Consider the following 9,238-nt stretch of genomic DNA (forward strand, 5'->3'; position numbering starts at 1 on the left):
TTCCTTCCTCCCTTCCTCCCTTCCTCCCTTCCTCCCTTCCTCCCTTCCTCCCTTCCTCCCTTCCTCCCTTCCTCCCTTCCTCCCTTCCTCCCTCCCTCCCCCTTTTTTTTTGCTTGGAGGCTTCTTAGAGAAGGTGACATTGGCACTGAGACCTGGACAGGGCCCTGCGCTTTTGAGAGCAGGCTTTACTGCCCCTCTCCAATCCCTAAGCAGACCAGAGGAGACTCGACAGTGTGGATCATATCCTCTATCACTCCTTGCAGCAACCCTGCCCCCTTTCCATCTCGCTCCAGACAGAACATTCTGGGTGTTTTAGTGGGAGAACAGTTTGGAGACCTGTGTGCACGGTGGGGTGTGAGCTGGGGAGATGGCTGGCTGTGAGCGGGTGGTTCTGGGGAGCAGTGGTGAGGTTGCCTTCACATGACTAGGTGCATTTTGTTTGAAGGCATGTGAGGCCTGGCCTCAGGTTCAGGAGCGCACATGGGCACACATGCGCTCTCCTGGGACCCTGAGTGAGGCCTTCTGGGAAATGTAGTTTTTAGTGGCAGTAAACTGCATGGGAGAAGACTGTTCATCTGTCTCCTGCGGAGCATCTGGTGGATTTGAACTGTGAACCGTTTGCATTGGCAGCAAAATTCCTTACAACTAAGCCAGTAGAGCTCCCGAATACCGTCATATGCATCTGAAATATTTGCTTTATGGTGTTGATGAACAATATTGAATTTCAGAAAAACGAGCAAATCTGACTTGGAGAAAGTACAGCCAGAATGCTCATTAGAAGTGAGGATGGTACGACTTCATTCTACATACTTTGGACACTAGCTCTTCAGGAAGGACTAGTGCTTCAAGAAAGAAATCATCTTAGTAAAGCAGAGGGTCAATGAATAAGAGGAAGAGCGTGAATGAGACAGACTGTCAGGGTGGCTGCAGCAATGGGCTCAGGCTCCCCAGGGCTGGAGGCGTGGCTTTGGAGCAGGCAGGACTTTGTTCCGCTGTATATAGGATTGCTATGAGTTGGAGAGTACTTGATGGCAGTTAACAACAATAACGATGACAAATATACAATGCTAAAATAAACACATCGGAAGCAGGAGCAGCATCCACTTCCTTAACAGCTTGCCTCCGGAAACCCTATGAGCCTGGAGAGAGGATGAGAGACACACAGGTGTTGAGGACTCTCCTTCATGGGGTCGCTATAAGTCGCCTGCGACTCGATGGCACTTAACAACTACAAAATAAACACATGTGCACTCCCTCATTGCCACTGAGTTGGAACTGACACATAGCTGACCTTCTAATAGGTTTCTGAGGCTGTAAATTGCACGGGAAGAGACTGCCTATCTTTCTCCTGTGGAAAGGCTGGTGGATTTGAGTCCTTGGAGAGGTGTCATGTTGGGGTTAGTAGTGTAATGCCCTACAAGGTCAGCAGAGCTCCCTTGTTAAAATAAGGCGTCAATAAGAGAGGAAACTGGGTGCAGAGTATAGAAGAACTCATGTTTATTGCAGCTTTGTTCACAATAGCAAGGAGTTGGAAACAACCTAAGTGCCCATCAACAAATGAATGGCTAGAGAAGCTGTGGTATATTCGCACAATGGAATACTATGCTGCATTAAAAAACAAGGAACTCATGCAATATTATTCAAAATGGTTGACTCTGGAGAACATTATGCTGAGTGAAATATCCCAGTCACAAAAGGACAAATATTACATGATGCCACTGTTGTAGAATGGGACTGTCCTTGGGGTTAGGGAGACACTGAGTAAGATGGGTTCAATAATGTATACTGCACTGAAGCAGAGGAGGGAGAGAACCGTCTAAAAGAGAGATGTAACTGGGTATTTCTGTCATCACAGGAGACTAGAGCGAGGGCTGCATGGTGGAGGGGACCTGGGGGAGGGTTTGTAAAACAATGAAAGAATCTTTTCTTTTACTTTTCCATAATTTTTGGACTCATGTACTTATAACTTGTTAGTCAAATTTGTGTCTTCTAGGTTGCAACACCCCCATGATACATCTTGAAGGATATGTACATGTACAGCCAAGCACAATCAATAAGAGTGCATCTGAATTCCAAAATCAATCTCCATAATAGTCTATGTGTTTCCTACTGCCAAAGGGGCCCTTTAGAGTAGTGAGAGAAGATCTTCACCCTGAAACCCACAGCGTCCCTTTTCAGCAGGAAGTAGCTAAGAGAATACGCCGTCCCCTTTTCCTTATGACTCAGGGTGAAGTCTCTCTCAGGGAGGAGTGATAGGGAATGGCAAAGGATACACTGACAAAGAAGATTAATCAGAACTGGCTTTGACAAGCACTGTGGCATTTGGACAAGAACAAACTGGGAGGAGGGTAGAGAGAATAGTGCAACAATGAATGAGTGGAAGCCCAAAATCTCTGTAAATGTTTATGAAAATTAATAAAATATAATTATAGAAAAAAAATAAAAAAAAAGAAGAACTCTTTGTATTAATGCAAACTTCACAATAATTGTGTAAATGTAAAACTATTTTAAAATAAAAAAGAATCCAATCAAATCGTTTTGGTAATATAGACAAATTAATGGGGCTCCAAGTGTGAATTTGTTGTTATGTGCTGCCGAGTCTTTGCAACTCATAGCAACCCTATGTACAACAGCCCTAAACCCTGCTCTATCCTATGCCAATCGCATTGCCTCTGACACACCCATCCCTATTAACCCAGTCACTGAATCAATCCACCTCAAGAGGGTCTTCCCCTCCTGCACTGTCCCTCCACCCTACCAAGCATGATGTCCCTCTCCAAGGACCTGTCTCTTCTTACAACATGTCCAAAGTATGTCAGACGAAGCCCTAGAATCCTTGCCTCCAAGGAGTAGCCTGGTTTAACCCTCTCCAGGATGAATCTGTTTGTTTTCTTGGCAGTCCAGGGTACATTCAATACTCTTCTCCAGCACCACAGCTCAAAGGCATCAATTCTCCTTCTATCCTCCCTAGTCATTGTCCAGTTCCCTGATGCATAACAAGTGATTGCAAAGACCATGGCCTGTATCATGTGCACCTTAGTCTCCAGAGAGACACCATTGCTCTTAGTAAAAAAAAATGTTAGCCACCAGCAATTCAGCCCCTGACTTGAAACACCTTTGAACTGGACAGAGTTCTCATTGGCTGATCCCCCCACCCCCGTTCCTTTTCATTTTCTTTTATTAATTTTAATGGTCATGTACAGAAATTTTGGATTTCCATTCATTCATTGTTGCATTTTTCTCCCTGACACCCCTTCCCCACCCCCAAGTTCACTCCTCTCTCCGAAAAGTAAAAGAAAAATTCCTCTATGTATAACTATGGATCAGCAGACTTTCCAGCCTAGTCTGTCTTGGTCAGGAAGCTTCCCTGGAGCCTGTTTTTCAACCTGATAACATGTCTCCACAGACAGGTGGTGACTGTGGTTGAGGAACACTGGCTGAACATTAAACCTGGAACTTCCGCACACAAGGTAACCATTTATTACCACTGAATGACTACTGCTTTGGTTATATGTTAGCACAAGGTCTTTTGAATTATCTATGCCTGTCAGCTTGGAAGATGAGTGGGGTCTCAGAAATTCTCAATGAGATTGTTTAGTACAGTGCCTTGCTTGACTGAAAGGTCTCTTGTGCCAGTGTTAAGTCAGGAATGAGCAGATAATGAAATGCATTCGTTGCTGGCCACAGAACCCTCCCGAGAGCCGGCTTCCAGCCCTCTCCCCCCCTGTCCAGCTAACCTGAGGGATGTAGAAGAGCCCCAGCAAGTTCGCCACGGCCGTGGAGATGCCTGAGCCGGTTGCGCCCACCACAGCGATAGTAGAGGGGATATGCTCGGAACAATTGCAGAACTCGTCAAGGTTCAAAGAATCGATTTTATTCTGGGCAACGAAACTTAGGGTGGCCTCCAAGGCCTTGGAAACGGTATTGCAGGTGTCGAAAATCCTGTATCCCAGTGTCATGTTGGGGAGGAGGGCTGGGCTGCTGTTTATCTCCTCAATGGCAAAGATCATCGCTTGTAACCAGCGAAAGCCACGGAAATTATACCTGGAAGAAAGAAGACACAGAAGATTTTGTGAGGCCCAACAACTGAGTTGGTGGGTTTGAGGATGGCTCTGATGCTTCTGGGTTTTGTGGCATGGGACTCTTTGAGCCTCAAAGTCTCCTATGTAAAAGAAATAGGGAGATTATATCCCTCAATGGGATGCGTTTCAAGATGATGAAATGAGATAAAAAATTCTGAGCATAGTGCCTCTCACAGACTTCTTGTTATGTGCCACTGAGTTGGAACCAACTCATCATAGCTGACTCTGCAGTGGATTTAAGAAGGTTATAAATCCAAGGAAAGCAGTTGGCCAATTTTTTTTCCTGTGGAGAAGCTAGTGGATTTGAACCATCTACTTTTAGGTTGGCAGTATGACTCCTTACCCACAAGGCCACCAGAGATTCTTCTCACAGACTTATAGTAATAAAATTTTATAAATATATGTATATATATTAATAAATTTTATATATGTGTGTAATAAAAACAAAGATTGCTATTGGTAATATAAGTAATAGTTTCTATCTGCTTCATATAACACAGAATTTGAAATGGCTCTGAAACACTTTAAAAACAGTAATAGACAAATTTAAAAAGGGAAAAGTCCAGAAGAAATAGAAATTAGATGAGGATTTTACTACTGTGGGAACTTAAAAAAAAAACCAGCCTCTGCTTTGTGGTTATAGACTGAGATCATGATGTTCCTGAAGGTCAAAGGGGAAAAAGACATGAGTGACCTAATTTTTTTGTAAACCAAAACTCAAACACATAAATGCTCATGAAGGCTACACACAAACAATGGTTATTTCTAGATGAATGAGTTTAAAAACAGTTCTTTTGCTTATTTTAATCTTTCCCCATCCCTTTTATAAAAAATCATACCCTGCTTTTCAAAGAAGAAAACCAATTTTAACAAAATTAAGCAAAAGAACAAAGAGAAATAGGATCTGTGACACAGTTCTCAGAACTCTAGGTGTTGGCCCATAATGAAGGTTCAATGAAATTAAAAACTCACTGTCCTTGAGAGCTGGTTCTAATTCACAGAGACCCTCTGTCGTGTTTCTGAGGGTTTAACTTGGAAGGGGAGGAGACTGCCCACCTTTCTCTGTCAGAGCTACTGGTGGATTTGAACTGCCAGAGATGCAGTTTTGGGTTAGCACACAATGTGCTATACACTGTACCACCGGAGTTCATCTAACAGCTCAACAAGTGTGCTGAACTAGTGGACCCATGTCCAAATGAGAAAAGGGAACATCTCACCAGGATCTCCCTTCATTTCTCAGAGTTTGATACTTGAGTTGAATGAATAAAGATGAAAAGTGCCGCTTGTACATTCCCCCATATCATTCTGGTTCCTAAAGGTCCTTGCATTTGACTTTTAGTGTGGTCTTTCCTTTTTATCTAATATTTATTTATGTCTCCTTCATTAGTATAATTGTTTACATTAAACTAGAGAGGTTATTATGAGATATTGTAGGATTTTATCTTACATAAAACATCATCTATACTATTAAATTGGTTCCATCTTTTTTATAAACACGATTTTAAAATGGCATCATTACAATGCTGTCTAAAAGCATACAACATAGAAGATATTCATCCGTGTGGACTGTGTGAAAATAGAATTCACATCAGGGAAATTCTGTGCATAGTTTTTCTGTATTCATAAGAAAAATTGTGGTCTAATATGCTCTTGTTAGAATATATATACAAACCCAGCTTTGTTGAAATTTTCTAGTTTTCATGGTTATTTTCCAGCTATTGGAAAGACCAGGGGAAAGTGCTGGGTCCTTTCTAGAAGTTCTTAAACCCTGAGAGAAAGTTCCAGTTCCTCTCAGACAGTAGTAGGTCAAGATGTGGGGTGTAGTAATGGTCTCTGATGTGAAATGGCCCCGTCAGAGGAGGCCACACACAGTTCCGTTTGTTCTTCTTTGAAGGAGCTGTGCCTGGTTCTGGATGCCGCACTGGAAAGGGGCCCTGATAAATTAGGGAGCATGTGGACAGAGGGCGGGCAGATAGTGGAAGACCTGGAAATCATGTCATGGAAGAATTATTGTGTAAACTAGAATGACTTGACTGGAGAAGAAAAGATTTAGGGGGGGACATGGTAGCTATCTTTAAATGGCTGAAGATTTCGAATGACTAAATATCAAATGAGATTTAGAGATATTCTGTGCACCTCCCACAGTTTAAATCACAATGAGCAACATATTTTAGATCTGCCTAAGATGTTCTGATAGCAGAAATTCTAAAACACCAAGGACTGCTTTTAGAGAAGCATCTCACCAACAATTGTGAATTTTAAAATACTTTTAAAAAAATAAATAAAAATAAGTATGAGGCAGTCAATACTCTGATATTATGAATCATTTGGGGCACTTAAAGTCAGCGGGGATCTTATGACTCAAGCTGGTAAGAATGACAATAATTTTCCCTCTAGCTATTAGTCTTCGATTAAGCAACACGTCTGCCAGGTGAATAATGGTGATTCAGCTACCAAATGACAGAGTAGAGGTCGTGGAGTTTTCTACTCAACATTCCTGACATTTTGGAAAGAAAATTTTTTTTTTTAAAGGGAAAGAAAATAAGCTTTCTGGATGATTACCAGTACTTATTTTTTTTAAAAAGTGAATCAACTTTGACAAAAGTATGATTTTGGGCTTGGTGTAGCTTGCCCCCAAGCCCTCGGATAAGAAACTTCAGACTCGGCTTCTTTCCTTACCTGATACATTCCACCGACTCTGGTCTTGATTTTAGATCTTGATCTTTGGCTGCTACTCCAAAATGAATAGGAAAGAGACCCCCAAGGATAATGTCCCCTTTCTTCTGGGCTCGCTGGTCAGGCCCATAGGCAGAAGAGCACCAGGCAAATGCTAAGAGGATCAAACAGCAGCAGTAAAGAGCCATTGTTGGCCTCTTCTCCAGGAGGGTGAGGCAGAGGGATGGCGGTTTAGGGGCCCAAGAGCTTTACCGCTCCGTTGTGGTTTACTCCATGCAGTGGGGGTACATGTCTACAGAGCGATTATTAACACAATAGATGCGGTGATGTTTGAACTTCCATTTCTGGCTTCTCCATTGCAGACAAGAAAGGCGGGTGGTCCTTGGGTGTTTAGAAGCCACATCATGTTAGATGCTTGCTAAAAGAAGAAAGAAACAAAATGAGTTCAGCTAAGCCTAAATCCCCTCTTGCCATGATTGCTGCAACAAGTAGCTCAGAACATTCATTTAGAGTGCTTGGGTGTAGCAGCAGGGGAGGCTACAGCTCAGAGAAACATTTTTCTAGAGAAAACAATTTTCTAGAAACATTTTCTTCAGTAGACTGAAGACAGAAAACGTCAACCTTCCATGTCTGAAAAGGGCTGTTCTTTGTTACTAGAGATTACATTTGAAACTGGCCATTCACAAGCTAAGACCTCAACTATTGTAGCCACTGAATTATAATATTTTTTTTCTTCTGTGTGAATAATACACAGTCTCATGATCAGCTCAACTGAAATTCAATGCTATTGAGCTAGAACTGACTCTAACGCCCCAGTGGGTTTTCAGAGACTGTAAATCACATAGGAGGAGACTGCTCATCTTTCTTCTGCAGAGCAGCTGGTGAATTCGAACCACTTGTGTTTAGGTAGACAGCAATTTCTTTACCCACTAGGCCAGCAGAGTTCCCTCTAGTGTTAGCAGTTCTTATTTATTTAGCAAGGAGGGATCAGTCCTTGGAGAGGGAAATCATGTTTGGGAGGGTGGTGGGACAGTGCAGGAGAGAAAAACCCTCGATCAGATGGATTGATTCCATGATGGGGTAACGGGATGGGCACGTCAGAGACAATAAGATTGGCAAGGGATAGAGCAGGGTTTAGGGCTGTTGTACATAGGGTTGCTATGAGTTGCAGGCAACTCAATGGTACATAACAACAACAATGTTCTAAATATAGAATAAGTCATTATTTAAGTTTAAATTTTAATTTTAACCAAACAAAGTCCTTAAAGGTTTTCACTCTTTACTAAAATAAACAGACTATTGTTTTTAGGTGCCACTGAGTTGACTATGAGTCATAGCGACTCTATGAACAACAGATCTGAACCTTGCCCTGTCTGTGCCATTCTCATCATCTCTGCCACAGTAGGGCCCATTGCTTAGGTCACTGCATCAATACACCTTGCAGAGAGGCTTCCTGTTCTTTCGATGACCCTCCACTTTTCCCAGCATGATGTCTTTTCCAAGGCCTGGCCCTTCCTGACAAGATGGCAAAGTATGAGATGGAAGTTTCACCATATTTGCCTCTAAGAAGTACCCTGGGTGCACTTCCTCCAAGACAGATTTGTTCTTTTGGCAGTCTGTGGGATATTTAGTATTCCATACATTTACTATGTTGTTGTTGTGAACCATTGAGTGGGAAATGATTTGTAGCTGACCCTCCAGCAGATTTTCAGAAGCAGCAAATTGCATAGGATGAGATCCTTCTCCTGTGAAGTAGCTGGAATTGAACCAGGTGCCTTTGGGATTGCAGCACAGCTTCTTACAAATAGGCCACTATGGTACCCCCTTTTTTATGTTTCCTTACCACATATCTTTGGTTCTAGTTTATAGTTTGATACTCTGTTTTTGCAGTAGCCCTTACAAGGATTATTCATCACAGATTACACTCATCAATAACCTGCATTATGCAGATGACACAACTTTGCTTGCTGCAAGTGAGGAGGACTTGAAGCACTTGTTGCAGAAGACCAAAGAACATAGCCTTCAATGTGTATTGCTTCTCAATGTCAAGAAAACAAAGAGACTGAAAAGCAACATCATGACAGATGGAGAAAAGATTGAAACTGTCAACCACTTCATTTTACTTGGATCCACCATTAACACCCTTGGTGCCAGCAGTTAGGAAATCAGGAGACATATCACACTGGGAAAGTCTGCAGTTAGGGACCTCTCCAAATTATTGAGAAGTAGAGATGTCAGTTTGAAGACTAAGGCACCAAATTCAGGCCATGGTCTTTCTGATCACTTGCAATGCATCTGAGAGTTGGATAATGAATAGGGATGACAAAAGAAGAATCGATGCCTTTGAGCTGTGGTGCTGGGAAAGAGCACTGGACATCCCATGGACTGACAAAAGAACAAACAAATATGTCTTTTAGAGGGTGCAGCCAGTGTGCTCTTTAGAGACAAGGATAATGAGGCTCTGCCTTACACACTTTGAG

At 42.4% G+C, this 9,238-nt stretch overlaps 1 protein-coding gene across 2 annotated transcripts in view; it reads right to left on the bottom strand.

Annotated features, from left to right (window-relative positions):
* The window catches only part of CASR (calcium-sensing receptor), a 72,522-nt gene extending 65,563 nt beyond the window's left edge, over positions 1-6,959 (bottom strand). Inside the window, exons 1-2 of one of the 2 annotated variants that reach the window (XM_006884238.1) lie at positions 6,762-6,959; positions 3,738-4,044 (exon numbers count right to left, since the gene is read on the bottom strand). In XM_006884238.1, the coding sequence (XP_006884300.1) occupies positions 3,738-4,044; positions 6,762-6,946 (492 nt within the window). In that variant the 5' untranslated portion in view covers positions 6,947-6,959. The remainder of the gene's footprint in view (positions 1-3,737; positions 4,045-6,761) is intronic. The other variant, XM_006884237.1, reaches the window with a different exon arrangement.
* Between the last annotated feature and the right edge of the window lie 2,279 nt (positions 6,960-9,238).

Source organism: Elephantulus edwardii, unplaced genomic scaffold (assembly GCF_000299155.1).
Source record: "Elephantulus edwardii isolate Elephantulus edwardi_28Jun2011 unplaced genomic scaffold, EleEdw1.0 scaffold00032, whole genome shotgun sequence".
Classification (NCBI taxonomy): Eukaryota; Metazoa; Chordata; class Mammalia; order Macroscelidea; family Macroscelididae; genus Elephantulus; species Elephantulus edwardii.